This window comes from Trachurus trachurus (genome assembly GCF_905171665.1).
Source record: "Trachurus trachurus genome assembly, chromosome: 12".
Classification (NCBI taxonomy): domain Eukaryota; kingdom Metazoa; phylum Chordata; class Actinopteri; order Carangiformes; family Carangidae; genus Trachurus; species Trachurus trachurus.
The window spans coordinates 15,145,434-15,167,967 of NC_139908.1; the positions used below are offsets into that span (position 1 = coordinate 15,145,434).

The 22,534-nt window shown below is 41.3% G+C and overlaps 1 protein-coding gene across 1 annotated transcript; it reads right to left on the bottom strand.

Annotated features, from left to right (window-relative positions):
• Nucleotides 1-200: 200 nt before the first annotated feature.
• Nucleotides 201-15,692, bottom strand: cabp7b (calcium binding protein 7b; the record flags this gene model as incomplete). Its single annotated transcript, XM_083983299.1, has 5 exons — nucleotides 201-328; nucleotides 427-574; nucleotides 1,086-1,198; nucleotides 1,321-1,464; nucleotides 15,584-15,692. The coding sequence occupies 5 exons, from the start codon at nucleotides 15,690-15,692 to the stop codon at nucleotides 201-203; spliced, it is 642 nt and encodes a 213-aa protein (XP_083839425.1).
• Between the last annotated feature and the right edge of the window lie 6,842 nt (nucleotides 15,693-22,534).

Sequence of the window (22,534 nt, forward strand, 5' to 3'; positions counted from 1 at the left end):
TGGTATGCTGTGGTTAGTGGTCACAAAGAACCACTGCATGACATCAATTAATCCATTACAGAGAGAAGCTGTGATCGCATCATTGTGGTTGTTGAAAAAACAATGCGCAAAATCAGAATGCAGTAAAGTATTTGGGTTAACATTTTGCTTTTTTCAGCGTCCATCCTTCGATCTTGCTGGTAATCAGATGGTACCGGTATCTACTTCATGCCTCTGCGGAGCATTTGATTTGCTGCAATGAGCATAACACTGATGATGAATGCAATGGCGAAGGCACAAATCAGGCTTTTCCGCACACATGTGTGTTTTTCCTGTTGTGTTGGGCTTGCTGTGGAAAGATGTGGAGAACAATATTAGCACATCTGAGCGTGGTAAAAAAAAAAGTTTTAAAAATGTGTGACTTTAAATCTTTTTAAACAGACGTACTGTCAATGTCCACGTGGGACTCTGGACTGTTCATGTGGCTCTCCTCGGTCATAATGATGTTCTCAATGTCTTTCATAGTGAGGTGGTCACGGAAGGTATCGTAAAGCAGTCTCTTAAGCTCATCCACAGTCAGTTTCTGCATGTCGCACTGGGAAGACAGAAAACAACAAGGTCTAATTAGCAGAGGAAAAACGTGAGTCTCTATTCCCCTTAGTGACGCACACAGGCTGCAGGTCAGCAGTAAATATTGGTTAAACCGGGTTCCTCCTGGCAATTTATGCTAGTTAGAGAGTGAGAGCATTCAGCATGCATTTTCATTAAAATCAGACAGTGAAATAAATTATTTGATAACGCAACTAAATGCAAGGCATGCAGTCGCCGCATGTGACGTAATCATTAGCATCATCTGGTCTATCAAAAGTCAGAGAAACAACTTGGAAATAAAATGCATGAGGTGATAATAAAGCTCTCCTTTACTATTTTTTTTTTGCTTTGGAGTTTTAATTGAAACAGATGGTTCTATATCAAAAACAACAAAAAAGCCCTCGGGGACACTTACTCCAAAGACAAAAGAGAATGGATTAAACACTGATGAAGGAGAAGGTGTACACATAATTAGATCCGATTGATGATACAGATGATGATAACATATACAGTACCTTCCAAAACACTGAATCAAAATCGGCTCCGTTGAACTTATCAGGCATTCCAGAAGCAGAGAGTTTGGGACCAAGCAATGTGACAAATTCTTCAAAGCCGACCTGACCGTCCCCTGATAAAACAGACAAACACACCAACATGTCACTGCATAGCTCATGTGCTGCATTATACACAGCAGCACTTGTGAACTCTCTGATCCAGTGCAGGAGAGAGAAAGTGAGATAGAAAACGTACCGTCCATGTCAAGTCTTTGGATGATGACCTCCAGCTCCACCTCATTGGGCATGTAGCCCAGCGATCGCATGGCCATCCCCAGCTCCTGCTTTGAGATAAAGCCATTCCCATCCCGGTCAAATACTTTGAAAGCCTCACGAATCTCTGTGGGAAGGAGGAGAGTAATTACTGAGTTAAGAGTGGAGACGGAGGATAGACGTATAGAGCAACAAGCATGTTAGATTCTGATTAATCACTCGTGCTTTCACGCTGACAACAGCTGCCTCTGCTCAACATGTTGATTTGAAATATGTGCATGCAGTGTTTATGGGGCATGTTAAAAGTAGTTTAAGCCTATAAATGTGTGAAGTTTTTCTCAAGCTCATAGCTTTAAATGAGTAATTTCTGTCTTTTTAGATGTTTATTTTTGAGAAAAAGAGAAGCACTACTATGTTTAAAGGTTGATGGATTAAGAACATCTTAAAACAGTTTTTCTTGGTGCAAATATATTTTTTAAGATGTGCACAAGATGAGTCCCATTAAAAAGTTTGAAAAAGTAACTGATGTATAAATCTGGTGATATTGCATATTTTACAAGTGTCAATAATTTTCAAACCAATGAACCAATGATTCGATTCCAGTATTATCTGCCTGGGCAAATCTTGATGAACTACATCAAAAGGAAAGAAAGTCTGAAATGGTAACACTTTGCCTTAAGCCCTCCATCATAAGCAGTTTAGGATCTAGGCATTTTGTAACACATAATTTTGACAATTATAGTTTAACTTATTCCATAGAATTACAACTTTTGATTATATTATCATTCATTAAGTGGCTTCTACTCTTTGGTGCCTACAGAGGTACAAAGACACTGTAGTTGAATGTTTCAGCACCATGGAGAGAAACAGAGAGACGCTGTAGTTGATTGTTTCAGCACCATGGATAGAGCCTGACAGAGAGACTGTAGTTGAATGACAGAGGCTGAGTCTGTGTCACTACTCCATATATAATGATCAGTCTGGCGTTAATGATATAATATGCACCAAAGTGAGACCTCAAATCCTCCTCACTTTGAATCCTCATTAGTGGCTCGCATGTAATTTCTGATTCTGCTCAGATGTGATACATAGACTCGCCTAGATTACCACGAATACTACCTCCTCAGTGAGCTGAGGGAGACTTGAGGACAAAAGTACAATTCATACCCACAGTATTTTGACACACAAATAAAATGGTGCACAGTAAATATAGTGCACTGCATAGTAAATAGGGAGCGACGTCGGACCCCGTGGTTGTATTTTTTAGTTATGAGGGACTGTAGTTGAATGTTTCAGCACCATGGAGAGAGAATAAAGTTTAATTTTTCAGCACCACGGAGAGAGAGTCAGACTCGACTGCTTCAGTAACATGGAGAGAGAGTCTATTTTATACAGTCTAGATATTGTGTCAGTGTTTGGACAGTTACACAGTTTTTGTTCTTTAGATTCTGTGCTCCAGCACATTTAGTTTGAAATAAATTGACTGATACAGCATTACAGTGCCAAGCTTCAGCTTTAATTTGAATACGTATATCAATAGGCCCTGTGTGGGAGCCCTATTTACAAACTACAAGGTTTCAAAAGTGATTGGACACTTGGCTACTAAATGCTTATTTGTGGCATACAGAGCTTTTAAGAGTTGCCATTTAGATTTGGGTCTGTCAGTATGAAGAATAAGGAGGTGACCACACAAGCAAGGGAGACAATAATGAGGCCAAAAAGGATCTAAAATCAAAAGTTGGGTGCACTAATAATAGCAAATGACCTGCTGGGCTGAAGAGTACAAGTCTCGTGGATCAGAGAGAAACCTGTAGAGTTCAGGGGAAAAGTTCGATGGAATGGTGAAGCAAAAATCAATCCGTATCAAAATGATGGAAAGAGGAATGTGTTGAGGGGGGGTAAAGGAGCAGCTCATGACCCAGAGCCACCACCTCATATGTCAAACGCTGTGTTGGTTATGACTCAGGTGTGGATGGCAGTGCATTTGTTTCACTGCTTGACGGAAGCAACAGGCTGCATGCAGAGGTAAACAGAGGCATCCGGTGCTCAGATTCAGTCAAATGGATCAAAAAGCACTCAGCAGGACAGTGATCCTACACAAACAGACAGAGCGTCCAAAAAGCTTTTACAGGGAAAGGAGGTTAAATATTCTCGACTGGCTGGCAGAGTCAGTCACATGATCTCAGTCCAGTGAAGGCTGTAGCATCACCAGGGAAGAACCAAAGCATCTGGTCATGTCTGTGGGTGGGAGACTTAAAGCAATGGCTGTTAAGGGTTTTCTGCAAAACGTTGAAAGGGATGACCTCATATGTTTTTTTCCCAATCACTCTGAACCTCTAACCTTCTGTGTCTTGAAGGGGCTATATCTTCCACATCGTTTTTTTTTTTATTTTTTACTATATATTATATCAATACGGTATCTACTTTTGTGAAGATTTGAAAGGATACCTTATATTCAACAGATGAAAATAATGAAGAGATGAAGTACAGCTCCCTTTATGAATTTAGATTTATTCTATTGTGTTTCGGGGTTATATTCAACACAGAAAAGGAACCGTTTATGAATTATCTAACGTCTGTGTACACGTACTGTATGATTCCACTTCGCCTATTATTTTCTCTGTTGAGAGTGTGTAGTGTAAATTCCTTGTTTGCTACAGATGTATACTAATAGGTACCTTCAGATTCAGTACATGTTGCCGTGGCTATAACACAATTGGTTGTGACAGGCAGCAGCGAGCAGTTTCATGTGTTCATAATTAGAAACAACTTTTGGTGAATAATCCATAAACATTGCCATTTGGCTCCTGTCCTCACCCTGCATCACAGCATTCTGTTTGAAGTGGTAAAAAGAGCAGTTGCACATCAAAGGCAGGTCTTCGGTGCTTCTGTTTGATGTAGATCCTCAAATATACAAGACTCTTCAGTGCTTGCTCAGTGGCCGTGTGTTATGTGAAATGTAAGATGAAATGTATGTCAGATAAAGGGAGGTAGGCGGCCGATCAGGTTTCATTTATATAACACTGTCAATGGATCAATGGGAAGGGAAAGTGGTCTGGTGGTTCAGATTCATTCTTTAAAGCAGAAGTAAGTGGCCCGGTCGTTTTCGCTAATGCTGCGTTCCAGGCAGGCTTTTGAAATCGTAAATTACAGCTTCAAGTCACAACTTACGACTGTGTAGCGTTCCAGGCAACCCACTCGTGTTTTTCCGACCTGTTTTACCGGTGAAAGTCACTATAACGGCCACTCGTAACTTCCGACCCGTGAACTCGTACCAGATCGAACTGGTACCACTTCACGGTCGGAAAAATACGAGTTTCCTTGAACGCACCATAACAGCCCGCGTCCCTACGTCGCCACATTCACGGCGTCCCTTGGCTGCACACACAGCCCTGCATGCCGTTCTCTCTCCTCATTGGATAAAAACTGTAGGATACGATAAATGTTTTCTCCTCGGCTCAGAGCAGAGCAGAGTGACTGGGAGACCCGTGTTTCAGTCCAAACACTCTATGTAAGTGATTGCTGTCGGAAGATATAACTATTTAAGACTTATATTAACACAAATATATCACTTACTTCTGCTTTAACTTCACCATGAGCAATAACACTGACTCGTCTGTGTCTTCATTAATGTTTATTGGGATACTATAGCCGGGCGGCAAGGTGGTTTCAGTGGTTAGCACTTTTGCCTCTCAGTGATTCCTGGCCTTTCTGTGCAGAGTTTGCATGTTCTCCTTGTGCCTGTGTTTGTTCTCTCTAGGTCCTTCAGCTTCCTCCCACAGTTCAAAACAAGCACATTAGATTGATTGGCAACTCTAAATTGCCTGTTGGTGTGAATGAGAACATGTGAGGTTGTTCATCTCCATGTGTCACATCCCTGCCCAGAATATTTCCCGACCTCATATCAGCTGGGATTGGCTCCAGCCCCTCTGCGACCTTACACGGATAGACAGTATAGACAGGATGGATGGATGGATGGATGGATGGATACTGTGGCTCAATAAATTAATTTAATTTGAGCTCATCGAAAACATGTGATTATTTTAAGTTCGTCTGCTATGGATGAAAAAGCAATTTGCATGCATGTACGGGATTGGACAGGCACTCCCTGTAATTTGCATGCAAGCTTGCAAGTGGACTTGCACTACACTGACCATCCATCTTGTAAACATGGATGACTGAGACACCACAGTTTAAAAGTGATAGCCCACAGTGGCGGTCTACTACACAGAGAGAAAATAAGGAACTGTTGGGGCGCATAAATTGAGGTCTGACTGAACAAGCAACAGTGTCTGAACCACACCTCGACATATCAGACCCAGCATATTTGTCTAAATTACAGCCAGCAGCAATGCTTGAGTTTCGTTATCTTCCTTCGGCACCACCCTGGATTCAATGTCACGACCTTTGGTGCCAGTGACAAATAATGAATTCAGACCCAGCTGAGAAGTGGTCGGACTACTGATTGTTTCTCCATGAAGAGTGAATATTTAAAGGACACAGGGCGCCGATGCAACTGCAACACACAACTACTGCTTCTCTTCTTCAATCCTCTTCTCTGAATTTCACACTTCATATTCTAAAAAGTTAATTTCCTCTGGGCCGGTATTGTGAAGTTCACTGCAAGGCAGAAGGTAAAAGCACAATCTGAAAACCGTACGGTGCAACACAGCACGAGTACAACAGGGTTTAGACGTCGACACAGAATTAACCAATACTAATTATAAGCCTAAAGTCGCCAATACTGTAAGTATTATTATTATTGTTGTATTATTATGACAATGTGTCTGTACATCACAGTGAGTATTAATGAGTCATTTTAAAGGGAACCTATGCAAGTTCGGTCGATTTTCTGCTGTTTGGTCCCATTTTTTCTCTATGGAGCTTGGGAGTGCATATTTTCACCGTCATAAAAACTCACAGCTAACCCTCCTCCCTCCCCTCCAGCCAAGTGCATTTGTTTTCAATGAAGCCGGCAAGAAGAGAGAATAATGTTAACAAGAGATACGGATTATCGGTCATGTTTGTGTCGTAGTGCCGTAAAACAGTCCATGTTTCTCTAGAGACGAGATCTGGGACACCGGGTCGGGGGCGTTGATCTTGCAAGGTTGGTTTTTGGTTTTTGCTACGTGGAAGGCAGAGAGCCTCCATTCTCCCCCTAACAAGTCATTTAACCATCCCAATTACTCCGAAGCTGTTTGATTAAGGTGCAAATCGTGCACAATTCCTCTTTAAACACATAGTTAGTAAGTGAATTACAACAATGCATATTGCACATGCCAGCAAAAGAGATAAAAAGAGAACAGCCACCACTGTTAAAGCCAAACTGATAAAAGTGAAGTTTTAAATGCTGCTAGGAACGCTCATGAAACTCAGCTTTTGTTCCACAGCGAGTCCTTGATCAAAGAATCTAAGCCACCTTGAACATAAACTTTCCCTCGCAGCAGCAAGTAATCATGGTCCGTAGGACTAAGACTTCTTAGTGCTAATTCTGCACCGGTCGATAAGAGGAGAACAATTTCACAGCACTGACTGAAGTTCTAACTTGTTTGATACTTTTAAGCAAATCATTAATATTGCAGAATAAATGATTAGTCAAGTCGGTGACAACAGTGTGCTGTGAAATACTATAAGTGGCTGAAACATTGCAACACATTTATAATAAAAGATGAAGTAATGGCACTGACCGTCCGTAACACAAAGCACGTCATCAGTGTTCAGAGTCAAGTCAAGGGTAAAGACACAGTCATACATGGGTGTGTCCACAGAAAGCAATAAGCTTCACCAGACACACACAAGTCTTTGGTGTGAGTGTTAGAAAGGTCGCTGACAAGAGTATCAGAGCACCAGATAGAAATCTGAGGCTGACAGCTGTGTTTATTGAATACTGGTTTATGGATGGTCCAGACGACTGTGGATTGAGGTTTGAGTCATGCCTTTGTCCAAAGTGGTGAATAATCTGTTTTATTTCTGATAATGCACAGACAGAACATCCTGGCAACAGGTGCTGCATCATCTTGAGAGGGGCTCTGGGGGACTGCAGAGGAAATATCTCTGTTTTTGTTGCACCAGAATATCTTTGGTTTGTTTGGACTCCTTCTTCTACCACCCTTGTCTTTTTTTCTTTTCTTTTCTTTTTTCTTTTTTTTTTTACCACTGGTAGTGGTGGTGGTGGTGGTGGTGTAGCCTCTATTACAAATGTCAGGGGAGAGGGTGAGGGGAGGAAAAGCAAGTCACACAGAGCCGAACAGCCCCTGGAGTTTACTGTGACAAAAGTGATACGACCAATTCATCAAATGTTGCCGTGCAAGAACAAAATGAAATATTGACTGATAAATTCATGGCAGGTTAGGCCAACAGCTGCCGACAGAATCATAATGCTGATTGTTTCCTGGAGAGCAAACAGGATTGTTGATGTTTATCTGTACTTCTACAGTATGTGGATCTGTTTGTTATTTGACCTACTGTTTGATTTTCACCTTTGTCCTTTGTTTATCGTCTAAGTAAATGAGGTGTTACCTCATCCTCAGCCTTCCCCTGTGAGGAGATATACATCTAGGAACCTGTATACAATTTGTAATATGCTGGAACTGATTTGTCCCAGACATCAAAGGGGCTTTTTTTTTTTGCCAACTCTGAGTTCTGAACCCAGGACTTAAAAGTCTGCTGACCTTCCAAAAGAGCCAGAACAGAACATGAGGACCAACAGATCCTGCTGACCTTTCTGACCGACCCACAGAGTGATTCATGCTGGTTGTTGTTGCATAGTGCAGCTATAAAACGACAGTGAAAATGGTCCATGACAAGGACCGGTGCCAAGAAGCCCACTGCTGCAAAGTTTCAGTGCCACTGGCAGAGGCAGCGAGGCCACTGAAGCGCTCGCTTCTAAATAACTGGGGAAATCTCAAATAATGGCTCTGAGCCAGAAGAACAGTGCACGACACCAACATGGCCTTCGGATGAAGATGATACCGCCGTGCACAGACCACAACAACAACAGAGACAAAATTTGTGAAGTGTTTTGTTCTGTTATTGCTTTTTTTTTTAATTAACTGGCAAAACTAAAATTAACAAAGCTACGACATAATGATTACACAGTGAAGATTCTGATCATAAATTAACAGTAAACTCTGTAAGCGTGAGACCTAAATCTGTACAAAGGCTGCAGCGTCTCATTTATCACGTCTTAAAATGACTTTTTCAAACACATCTCATGCAACATTAGTGTGATAAGCTCTGTTTGATGTCACCTTTGGTCTCCTTTCCATTAGCTCTCAAGCTGCGAGGGCTTGTTTCAATACTGCAGAGAGAGCGCCCGGTTGATCTGCCACTCTTTTTTTTCACCCCTCCAAAATCATATTTACTGTATAATCACTGTATATATCCTTGAGGAAAGGAAGCAGCGCCGAGAGCTCCCTGCTGTGCTCGTCCAGTTTACTGCAAAACCACTTTTCACCTTCAGTAACAATCACGACATTGTACAGGAAACAGTAATAGAGCTCATACAGCAGGAGGCAGATGAAGAGGTCTCTTCACTCCAGGGGGAAGTGAGTAGAAGAGAACAGAGTAATAGTCCAACAACTGGCAAGTGTGGACTCTTGAAGTTACACACAATAGGCTTTATTTCTACATTGTCACCACATTGTTAAGCTCGTCTTAGAGGTGGCATCCAGTTGATTATAATTAACATCAGTTCTTTTACTTTCTTGTGCCCCACAGGGAACTTTCAGAATCTGACTATTTTAACTTATATTGAATAAGGGGAGATGCTGAGATGCACACAACAACTCAGCATCAAATACAATCTTTTGTGCCTGTTACTGTGATGAAAGGAACGTAAATAAAGGCACTGAATACAGGAACAATGAACAATCTTAAATTAGCTACAGCAACCCCAAGAAATATTACAAAGAGAGTCAGTGATTGACATGAGCCTCCTGAAGCAAGAAAGAGAAAGGGGGAGATTCTGTACTTTGAATACAAGAACATATTTTCCTTGTCAAAAGGCCACTTATTGAGGTAGTTACAGAAGATTGGTTAGAGGATAGAAATATTCACGAGGAGATAAATCAGACTCTTTTCATTAAGCGAGAGCCCCTCCCAGGTGGTTCCATCAGTAATGGTATGATGACACCCATGACATGCCTCCACTCTCTGATAATAAAAGGCGTAGAGAAAATGTGAACCAGAGGCAACACAAATAAAAACACTGCACAGCTGAGAGACGCTCCATTAAGGCTCTCTTCACAAAAAAGAAATAGGTCATACAAAAACTGTCAAAATAATGCAAATTTGCAAATAAATAAGTATATGGAGGAGAGTGTGGAAATAGCACTAAATTGTGCAGCAACTGACTGAGGCAAAGGAAATAACAACTGGGGATTCTGGACTCTGCAGGAAAACCCAAAATACACATGTATGTAAGCAAAAATCAGTCGTCGGCGACAGTCTGTTGGGGTTTGTAGGTTTGTAGCCTGCTGGTTTTATAATTAGGTAAAATTACAGTTTCAATTCTGACTTGTTTCAAAGCTCCAGAAGCTGCTCTACTTTCCTACACACCGACAAAAAGCTGTTCTAATGTTGTGTTCAATAGTTTATTCATATACACCTTGATTGAATCCACACAGACACACAAAGAGAAACAGATGAACTGCTTTTGCAAAATATCCACAAAACCACAAAGTGTCAATGGTTCAACTAGATATGCTCCTGAGGTAATAGGATGTGATAAATGATTGAGAGTGAGAGTTGAGACTCTTATAATAACACACACTCTCTCACACAAACACAAAGAGGCTAAAAAAATCATAAGTCAAGCCATCATCAGAAGTCTCACACATTTACACTTCATCTCTGCCTTCTTCTTTGCCGCAGCAGACTTACAGTTATTACATTCACACAAACACACACGGCCGCTAGAGACGGTGAAGACGTGCTGCACACAGGCCCTGCAGCGAAAACTCCTCCTGTCAAAAAAGAAGGTGAAATCCTCCCACTACCTGCAGCTCTTCACCCGCTGAATTGAAATTACGTGACCTGATCTTTCTGGAATCCGATCTTGACTTTGTGAGCAGTTGTTGCTGTTTTGCAGGACTGAGTTACTCACACACACACACACACAGAGAGAGATACAGATTTGACTTAAGCTTATCTTGTTTGATCAATTCTTTCCTGAGTCTCTAGGTGATGTTTTGTCTGGTGTCATTTTGTTTTATTATACCCAACTGTTACATTTAATTGACTTAAACAAGCTGCTTTTTCTCTCCAGATCTCTGGGGATTTCAATGATAAAATGTTGGTGAAGTTAAAAACAAACTGATCACTGCTGTTTATTTAGTAGTAACTGATGTCTTCTGCTGCAATCCACCACATCCTTTCAGATTTTGACATTTGAACCCTTCACTTTATTTTATTTATCATAGTCTGAAGCTGAATATTTGTGGATATCAGCAAAGATAATGGAGCCAGGTCCTTTCATCTTTCAGGGCTCGAAGCCTACTTGCACAGATGTTATATTTTCATCCAGTGAACAGTTCATATTAGCTTTGGGTGTTTCCCAACTTGATAGAGTGATGTAAATGAAATCTGCCTGCTGTCAACAGACAGACAAGGGGAGAGTAAGGACACAATCTCATGATTAACATCTTGTAATAACGTTAAACGATGTTGTTGGTAACTGTGAATCTCTCTGGACGACGACAACAGTAACGACCAGACATTTGTCTCTGACCGCGGAGGAAGTCCCACTAAACAAACAGCGGAGGATAATAGAGCCTCTAGTGTCTTGTCTGTTGTTTTTCAACCCTGCTGCTGCTGCTGGCTTGGAAAGATGAACACACGGATGTTCACTATATGCGTATTTACCGAAGTCAGCTGGAAAAAAGAGTGGCACATTCAATATCTTCTCAGAGAACACAAAGCGTCTCCAACCATCATAAATCTGCCCTGACAAATATTACTCTGTTTGTGCACGGCAGATTTACAGTTATAGATCCCTGACAGCTGTAATACAGTCACGCACACACCCATGCAGCACGCTCACGCTCATACTTATCTGTTTACAATATTGCTGCAAAAAAAACAAAAAAACATTGCATTTGTAAGCACAAAAGAAGGCAGCTTTGCATACAAAGTGGAAGACGGGTCTACACTTCCCCACAATGCCAGATATCTGGGGGATTCTCCTGCTGGCTGCCATCTATAAATACTGTTCACATCCTCAGTCGGGGATTCACCGGGGGAGTGATACAAGCTCGCAGAGACCTCCAAGAGTGTAACTGCCAGGAAGTCATGACTGCTCAGCCATAAAACGAGACCCTTATCTATGTCAACATGTGTGCAGTTTAAGTGTCTGCCAGTTTACTTAAGTTATGGGGCTCAGCTTTCCAATTTGTAACAATGGTGCTAGTGAGGTAGGATCTTTTTTTTTTTCCAAACTTAAAGAAATAATTTTTGTTGGTACCATGGATGTTTTCAGTTACCCTAGATGCTGCATAATGGGCTGAACTTGGCTCAGGATGGTGGTTTTGATATTGCGCTCATTAAACAGGAAGACACTTGGCACAACGTTTGATCCACATACACATTTACCAGCGAGTGTAACACTCTCACGCAGGCTGGATACACACATAAATAATTAATGGATGTGTTGAGGAACATGAATAATATGATGATTGCTGTTATGCCACTGACATCAGGCTGAAGTAGCATAAGTGCAGGTGTAATTTGTGATGCATTAATGGTTTTTTCCTTCCTCAGAGAGACTAACTTAACAGCTCGATGCCCAAGGTTAATAATTTGAAAGATTGCATAATTACGATGTAAATAAATCTGATTTGAGATGAGCGATGTAGCAGGCTCGAATATATTCATATTATGTGGATGAAGTAGGAGAGGAATCGTGATTTTAACAGTCAGAAATGGTTTGAATACATATCAGCGTTCATCATGACATCTGCACGACACAAGGGCAACGAAGAGGGCAGGAGGCCTCGCCACTGACCCTGCCCACCTAGGCAACCATCTGCTCAGATATCTTCCCTAGAAGCAGATCCATTAAGAGCTGTGAGTGCTTAATCAGGCTCCCTAAAGCTCACCCAGTACAAACAATGTCTTCTTCTCTATATTCACTGTCAGCGTCTGTAATCCTTTTCTTTTTTTTCTGCACCGTCAACAGAATTTCTTAGATTTCAAATGAATCACACGCGACGTTTCCCCACACCGAGATCTAATGGGATTTACGGAGCTGTTCTGCTTCCAAACACAGCAGCTGATCTCCAATTCAGATCATATTGCCAATACAATTATTACCGCAGAACTAATTGTAATCCAAATAAAACTGTCAGATTAAAGATAGCAAAAGTCTGAAGATGGCAGGATTACAAAGGCTGTGGCAAAGACGATTCATTTGTTAATCATACTCTGTTCAGTTAAATGGGGAATATGAATGAAATCTGTCTGGGTTGTACAAGAGAGTGCGGGGAAAAACGACCTATGTTGTTTAGGTTGAAGGACTTGTTGGTTGAATGCTATCAAGTGTTAGAGAAACAGCCTCTACATGCCATTTAAGAAACTGCAGCTCCTGTTGAGCTTCACTGGAACCAAAGTGTTTGCTGCTTAAACATCGCAGGACCTGATGTTAAAGAGGACTGACAGTTGTTTTGTATTAAAGTTCTGCTTGAAGGCTTGTGCCCTGATGACTATTGCTGTATTGTGCCCAATGCCCCTCTATGAAAACACTTTAGGATTTACTGTGTGTTGATTTGCAGACCCACAGAAGTGGGTTTTGTCAATATGAAAGCACATTTTGTCATCTTTTCTCATCTTACTGTGTGGAGCCTCTTGTGCTTCACTGGTGCAACAAACACTGTACGGGTCATCTCCAATTCCTCCTGAAGCTGAAACTGATCTTTTGAATTTCTTTATCCATGGTGGGATTTTTCATATAGTGTCCCTGTTAAAGCACCGTCTACTACAAGGTCCTTTTGTCCTTGGGTGATGTGTTTGTGTGTAGTCATTATGTCTCTGCAACAATGTCACCAAGAGAAACTGGATTTAAACACAAAACTCATGTTTCTTTTTTTCTTTACTGATACAATTTTTCAAAATGACATTCATTTACTATTGATGCATTTGTGTAATATTAATGGGTTTCTTAAAAATATAGATGTGAGGTTCACTCAGTCAGTTTGGATTGAAAATTGGGCAAGGTTTTGATTATTTATTGATATCCTGCTATACTCTTGTGCTGTATTTGGATTGGGTTCATTGGTTATATCTACACCGAGTCTTTAAATCTTAATGTTCAAAAACAATACCCACTATTACTGTGCAACTTTCTCAAACTTGCATATCGCTGCTCAGTGATGCATCCGTAATCTATTTCTCAGGTGATTTTAAACTTGTCAGGTTACACAAGGAGTATATACGCACACCTTGCAGAGGAAAAGAACTATTATAATAAATATGATTATGAAGAGTAATTACATGAGTTGAGCAATCAGGGAACTTCTGCCCTGAAGTAATTAAAGAGTTTGTTGGATGAAACCACATTCACAGGTTGATTTTTCGGACCTCTGCGGAAAAGGGAGCGATTTCTATCCGGGCACATTGGACTGCAGCACCGTTCACAGGCCAGCGACGTTCATTTAGACAGTGCTGCAGCTCCCACACTGTGAGTTAAGGTGGAACAGCAGTAGCATAAAGGGTCGGTGGCCTGTGGCAATGTGGGAGGCTGCAGTTTGAAAACCTGCAGGATCTGTAACCAGAAGAGGAATTTGAAACTTGTACACCTCTTTCTGAACACATGTTATCGGTGCTGGTGGTGGAGCTGCTCTGTGACAAAACGAAGAGCACTGTTTACTGCTGCGGTGTGAGGCCATGTAAATGTAGCAGTTGCATTATGTGGCTGGCGACTCTTCCCTTGGTAAATACTTTCATGCTTGAATGCTCAGTCACACTATGTTCTGAATATTTAATGCCACTCAATTAGTGAACTACAGTTTGAAAGCGACTTCTCCATTACCTGGCAAGCTGTATCATCCCTGAATGCGCAACTTCCCTCCCCCCTGCAACATCCTTGTCATTTCACTGTTGTTCTAATTCTTGTTTTTTCCACAGCCAACCTTTTGTTTAATTTATGCTGTCATTGCAGATAGTGGATTTTCAATGTCAAATCAAGTGGCTCAAAGCAAGGGCAGAGCAGCCACTTGTGGGCCCGGGCAACCTAGACACAGAGCAAGAGGGGGAATGGAATTCCCGTCTCATAAAAGATTGTGTGATATCAAATCTGATGTGAGTTATCTCTTTATTGTAGTCTGCCTGGCTCGGCTCCAAATCACCGCCAGCTGTGCTCTCTCATTGAGAGGACCATTTGCCAAAACAGAACCTTCATTCTTAACAACTATGTACCACATTTACAACAGCGGGAGCGATTTTAATGCTCCACTGACTCTTTTATGTGATCTTAGTACAATGCTATGTTGTACAAGGGGGATTTTTATTAATTAACAGCCAAATGTAATACATCAAACAAGCTCAACAGAGGTGAAATTAAGTAATTCAAGACCTGGGATGAATCAATTTCTCCCATCTTAATGATGGCTTTTTATCTGCCACAGATTTCCCACAAGAGTTATTCTGCTTCAGTTTTTTTTAATATATATATATAAAACTGTCATTCATCACAGCTGAATGGCTAAAACACTGAGCTCAAATGCAAATTACCTACAGAAAGTGATACTATAGGTGTAAGTCTCACAGGTGCTATAACCAGGAGGTATATCAATGCATCTAAAGACCACAACTTTATGACAATGTGCCATGTATGGGGAACTTGGAGGCAATATAAATAAATATGAAGAGGATTATTAACAACTTATTGAATGATTGTGTACTTCTTTTCTAAATGCATACACTAAAACAGAAAACTAACCGTTTATTTTGTGCCTTTGTGTCATAAATCAGAGAAACAGGAGCAAAATTGCACACAGCCTGTCCCAGATTTAGTGCAACACTTGAACTCTTCATCATGATGCACAAGATCTGAGCTGCTGAACCTCTCCGCAAGCAGATCTACACAGTCCAGTGCACACGGGGGGAAAAGAGAACCGCACAGTGGCAGGATCCCTGCTCCGGGTCCTGAACTGGTCCTGAACCAGCCGGACGCTGCGTCCAGATGCAGCAACTCTTTATAATCCCAAGTTCAAACCACAACCCAACCAACAAACCAATTAACAAAGACTCACCTTCCACTTCATCCTCAGGCAGGTTAACAGGGGTCCGGTAGGAGAGGACATCTGGAATAGTGCAAAGTCCCTTGTACATGAACCTGGTGGTCACAGCACGCACTGGCATTTCTGCGAGGGAAAATCAACAACTGTGTCGCGATCTTCATATAGCCTGGCTCTCCGGAGTTTTTAGAGACCCTTTACTACTCTCCTCGATATCTTAGAATAAAACCTCAAGCCAAATCACCCAGTAAAAACGCACCACCGCCACCACTCCGCAAAGTTCAACCGCTCGTCGCGTCTTCGCAATGTTTCTAGAAACCCTAAAATATGAATGAAACCACCTTCCGCTGCGCTGCGCGTTTAACCAATAACGCAGCGTGGAAGTCGCCTGTGGCAGACTACTGTAAGCAAGACATGAGGCAGACAGCCAATACCGTCTCCCAAAAATAACATCTAAAACTTTTACTTCATAGCCTGATTAACAAAGCTGGAGCCTATCTGCAGTGTTTAATAATAATAATGAAAAAGCCTTAAATTATCATTTAGATGCTGACCAGCTCATATTAAAAATCTGCACCCCAAAATAAACACTCTTCTATTCACGCAGCCTGTATCCTCTGCCCTGGAAAATAATAATAATAAAAAAGAGAGAAAAATGTAAATTAAGTACAAAAGATATTTGCACTAAATCGATCTTTTCTCTATTTGGCTCCTACAGCGCGTCTTGTTCTATCAAAGAGTCTATTTCCAGTATATTCAGCCTCACTTTTCTTTCCCGTTTCGGCATCTTCTTAAGCGAAAAAAAATGGGGGGGAAAGAGCAGCAGAGGCACTGACGAGGTGATTCTATCCAGAAAACGAGGTACAAACAAAATCTCGGAACATTTTTTTTTCCTGGAGAGCAGCTTCAAGGGAATCCGGGGTGACCCCCTTCTCATCTACAGACACGCTGCAAGAGGCAGTGATCCTCTCTCTCTCCAGCTGTCTGCTCCAGTCTCATTTGGACTCTCACATGGCGCACACACACACATACGCACACACACACACCACAGGCTACTGTCGCCTCTGCCACAGAATCTGTTGACCGTCTCCAAATTGTCTGCCTGCAATGAGATTTCCCTCCTTCCCCCCCAATTTGTATATGTTAACTGAAAAACACAGGTTAAAGATTGCTGGACCAAATATAGAGATGAGGTGCGTTTGAAGGATCCAGAAAAAGAAAAAGAAAGTGGGTATAAGCAGCAACAAGTGATGCTCTGCAGCCCTGCCAGTTAGACTGCCTGAGTATTTTCCATATCAGTTTTTAGCTCAGTCATAGTATTACCATTAATTGGCTCCTATTGGATTAGTGTCCTGCTGAAAAATTAGATCAAGCCTTGGGCCATTTGGTCCTTATCCAATATGTGGTTCATGATCAAACAAGAATTCAGTGAAACCCAGAATACAAAAAATGAAGCTGGTTTTCAGAATGCTTATTCATCAAAGTGAAAAGGACCAAAGGACAGAGGAAAAATAAAATAAAATAACCAAATCTATTTCAAGGGAAATTAAGTGCTCATGTAGCAATTTGGGGCTGGGTGCCATATTGGCAAGAACCACTAGGGATGAACTGAGACTAGAGCTGATGATGCTGACATATCTATTCTCTATGATTATGAAGTTGCAGCCAGCAGCTATCTTAGTTTAGTTTAACTTAGTTTAGCTTAATTTGTTTAGCTTAGCATAGACTGGACGAAAGTGGAAAGAGCTAGCCTGGCTCTGTGCAGCCAGCCTTCTTCCACAAGCTGCTTCATGTTTACCACAGGCATTGAGAGTGGTTATCTTTTCATCTAGCTCTCAACAAGAAAAAGCCAATAGGTTACTCAATAAGTAAGTCGACTACTGCATAAACAACTCAAACTAGCTTCATGCTTACTCATCAGTGCAGGCGGAACATATTTCCCAGGTGAAAAATGCAATTTTCCAGCATTAGAAAAAGTCGAGGCCATGGATTTATTTAATTCGAGCCACCACACCCTGATGTCTGAAAAATAAATAAATAAATAAGTAAAAAGTAACTGTGACAGTCGTTTACGGGTTGAATCTGAAAACATCCCTTTCCTGGAAATGAGCAAGCCCACACACAGGGCTACAGGCAGCACACTTATTTATTTATTTCTACCCCAAACAAAGCAGTGCACACCCTCATATTCTGTTCAGAACCAGCTGTACGACTCTGAGGCTGAAATGTGATGAATGTTTACCGAGATGCACCTGAAGCAGCCCTCAGAAAACACAGACAGTGAATCTGCCGTTGAGACTTCCAGCGTGCTGCTCGATGGTGCCCTGCGTTAACATCTTTCCAACCTGGTTGTCACCAGATAAGTGTGACGTGTGCTCCGAGGGCTGCATGTGGTTCCACTGACTGGTTCTTCAAGGTTTTTTTTTTTACAGGGGCAAGGTCTATTCCCCTCTGAATGTGAAGGGATTGTCTCCTTCTGCTGCACCTGAGCCTCCCGCTGGCTCCGCATCCACACGAGCACACTTCTTAAAACGTGAAAAACAGGCTTTGTTCTTTCTCCCACGCAACATGATGGATATATGATGGCTCAGATTCTGAGAGTTTAATCATTTTCATGCAGTCTTTTCAACTCTGGCAGAGAGGGAAGCACAGATATCCAGTAATTGTATACCCAGGGCAGTAATATATGCTGTTCATAAAAAAGACAGGTTGATGGAAAAAGATTTTTGAATATACTCTAATGCAGCTTGGTGCCTATTTGCGGCATGTTTCAAACACAATCATATTCTTAAATATCCATCACAGACACCGCTTTCACGAAATGAATAAATGAGCACACACCGATCTTCAATTTAATCACTCAAAAGATCATTAAACCCACTGTCTCCTCAGTGAAAAGCACAATTCACTGCACAATAACCTTCATAACAAGATGTAAAAACTGCATTAAGTGCAAAAACAAACCAGACAGCCCTTTTATCTGTACACCACGTCGAGCCAAAACATTTCTTATTCTCTATCTGAAAAAGCCTCAGCTCAGTCTCGCTCTCAAGCCCGTCAAACCCAGACCGGCCAATATTTCATGAGACTGGAGGAGAGTGAGAGTCACCTTTGTGTTGCACTGTATGTCTGGGCAGTAGTAGTTATCTAATATATGCCACCCATAGAGTTCATAAGAGTGCTATAGTGGTCATTCATAGTGGGATATCATCTCAGCCTGAGGGTTTTCACTAGTGGAAATCACCCCATTCCTCTGCATCCATCCTATCATCATCAAATTAAGCCTCTAGGGTGGGCTACAAGGTTGTCTTCAGAGGCAACTCAGCTCAGAGTAAAGGCAGGTAAGAGACATCAAAACCACAGCTGCTGACATCCAGGCGGCCAAGATGGAAATATTCCCACACTGGATGGAGAAAGGAGAAAAAAAAAACTCTTGTAAATTCCAAGGATGAACTCCTGTATTCAGGCCTGATCGAAATCCCAGACAAACCCAGCAGGCAGGGTGAAGATCGTTTACCACCACATGATCAAGAACGGCTGCAGAGCAGAGGCACATCTCACTGCAGTTCAAGAGTATGCATTGTGAAATATCTATTGAGCTATTTCTAACAATGTCAAGAAGCAGAAGGGGTTTGAAGAAATCCAAACATGTCACTCCTATCCACGCCCGTGGTCATAAAGATGTTATAGATCTCGGCCAGTCTTATTTTCGCTCTTGAATCAAAAATAATGCAGGTTTCACAAAAAAAAGAGAGTGACTTATTTTTCAGCTTGCAAAGTTATCCACCCTCTAACCCCAGGCTAACCAAGAGCCACGTTTCCATGGTAACATTGAGACACGCTTTGACAAAAGTGACAAAAAATAAGAGCAAAACATGGCTAATAATTTATGATTTTCCAACATTGTTGTGGGGGCAAGTAATGAGTTTTGAGAGTTTTTCTTTTCTTTTTCTTGCAGAGACCACACTAAACTGGTGGTTATATACAGCAGCCAGGACGTCGTCAGTCACTTTTAACAGCCTGAAGAAAATATCCTGAGCCTGACTGATGAGCAGACATATTGAGTCCTGCCACATTAAAACGCCGCAGCAGCTCAGCTCTGCTCCAGGTCTGCACTGAGCCCAGGTTGTATCTTACTAAAAGTTGGTGCAATTAATGAATTTAAATGTCTCTCTCTCTCTCTTTTCCCCCCAAGTCTTCGATTGTAAGACTGGCCCCTGCTCTAAGGATCTACACTGACATTTATATCTGTTGATTTCTTACTTTATGAGATCTTTACACGGCTGTAAAACATGGGATATTCTGTTGAGACACAATTACTTGGTATTCATATATAGTTGTATGTTATTTTATAAATGTTGGGGTGATGTTTAACTAGCACCTTGAGATGAGATTTTAAACTAAACAAAGTGGAAAAGCATTTTCCCTGCATGGCAAATGCAATCTATAAAACTAACAGTGCAGAAAGAACTCCCAAAAATCTCATCAATGGCACCTACATCCAAACAGCTTCCCGTCAGAGATTCATTTGGGATTATTGATTGCTTTTGTAATTGACTGAAGAACCTTTGGTTTCAGAAACTATTAGGTCGCACCACAGACATTTTTTATGTGATCAGAATTGAAGCAGCTCCCCAGTGTGTAGAAAGGAGAAGAAAGTGTCAGATATCTGTTGTTTTTTCTCCACTTTTTTTTTTACCTTTTACTTTATCTGGGTTTGTGAGAAGCTTGGCACAAAAAGTGGTTTTCGGCTAATCCCTGTGACACATTTGTGACTGAGCTACCAGTCAGTGGAGAATTTAGTCAAGTGAATTTTATTTGTGCAGCCCAAAAATCACAAAGTTGAAGAAGATAAAAGCTCCACACAAACCCCGTAACAAGGAGAAGCCTCAAGAGGAGAGACAGAAGGAGCATCTCTCTTCTGCATGCAGATGTCATACAGACAGTATAATGATCTACAGAAGGAAAAAAAACATCTTTGTTCTTGAGTCCCACAGATTGTATATTTCATTACTGCTGCCCATTGAAAGACGACCACGTATCCAAATATAATCCATATAATTTTCACGATGTTGATTTCTTTTTTCCTTGATAGAAAGCTGGAAAACATGAAGGTTTTTCCTCACCTCATGAATATCTGACAGCTGTTCATGCATAGTTTTCACAGCACAATCTATCACCTACAGTATATGAACTACATATTGTCCTATTAATGCAGGGAACATGTCACTGGAGGTCAAATCTCAGGTGAGAAGCGGTACACGATAGATTTCCACAAAAATGACGAGAGTGTTAGTAACCTCCTGCAGAGCGTTCATGGAGTACAGGGTTCAGAGGAGACCCAGATAAACACATAAAAACCCACTGACAGGAAGCTACTGACAGCTAAGGATGTGTGATTTCTCGTTTCACCACTATAAAGCATCCTGTTAAGATGTCAGTATAGACGTTACATCTCTTAATCTCCACTGCAGGATGGACATGCTGCTTTCTATTAAATTCCTCTTCAGGTCACCTTCTTGCCGTTATCATCTGCCAACACAGATGTCCTTCAAAAACATCTTCATCAAGGTGTTTACTATTTCACCGTAACAGACTCATTAAATTAGAAATTTGAGCAGTTTCAGTTGTTCTCTGTCGTTTTCACCGTCGTGCTCTGTGCTGCAGGTATAATTGGCATTTAGACAATGGGGTCCATCGTGGACTTTAATGCACGGTGATTCATGAATATTTAATAATAAAATGCTTTATCGCAATTCACATGCACCATGAGTACCTGCTCCGGCTCGGTCAACTTCCCTGACACTAATTTGTCCTTGGTGGGGGTCAGACTGCATCATCACGCACCGGTTTATGTACATGAGGATTATGATGTCATCCTGCTGTAAAAACATGTTCAATTAAAATGTGATGAAAAATGCAGTTGCTGAAAATGTGTTAGTCGTGTTTTTTTTTTTCCTCCTCAGGATGTTGTTGCAGTCTGCTCTGATGTCTTCCAGCACTTCTGAGTGCAGAAAATAAACGTATTGCTTGTTGTCGGAGAACAGACACCCAGACATTTGGGGTATCGTCTGCAGCCTGTTTGCAGTGTTACTGTATCACTCTCCGTTTCACGTCTGTGACAGCAGATGATGATGAATTCCTTAAATTACCTGTTGCTCTGGCAGATGGCACACTGTGTCATTAACAGCAAAATCGTGTGAATTTCCAGACCATCCTGATGAAATATTCATCATGGATGTTCATGACCAATAGTGATGTAATTCATTTCTTCTTGCGTCCTCCGAGGGGCAAAATGAGGGCCAGAAGAGCACCTAAAAGAGCTTATTGAATTTTTACATCATCATGTATTCAAATGATGTATTAAAATGTAATGAGGACATCACAAATGAATATATCTGACTGCCTGGGGCATGGCTTTGAGATCTGATTGGCTGCTCCGGGTGCAGCCCCTAAAACCGAGTGCTCTGATTGGTCCATGGTCACGCTGATGCCTCCCAACAGCTCTGCAAGGAAACAACTAAACCAGTGATTCCCTGATAATGATAAACATTAAAAGGCTTCGGACGTCCTCAGTCAAATGGTGGCGAGAGATTATTTACATGGCTTCACTAAGATATAAACAGTTGCAGATATGAAAACTTTCTCTTTCTTGTCTATTCAGATCTTTAAGGACATATTGTTTATAACAGAGGTACAGAAACTTTCCCTGAAATTTATATCTATATATAAAACACTCTCTCAGTTAATTGACTGATTTCGGTATGCTGATTCCCTTGTTGCCAAATTTAAACTTACATTTACTTTTTTCTTTTTAAAGTTAATGAGGAAAACTTGTTATAAAGTCAGGGCTCATTTACACATCTACAGAGCAACATTAGCATTTATATAAAGTTTTGTTTCTGGCTGAATATAAATCTCCTTTAACTTTGGCTTCGGTGTCTTCCAACTCCTGGGAGAAATACC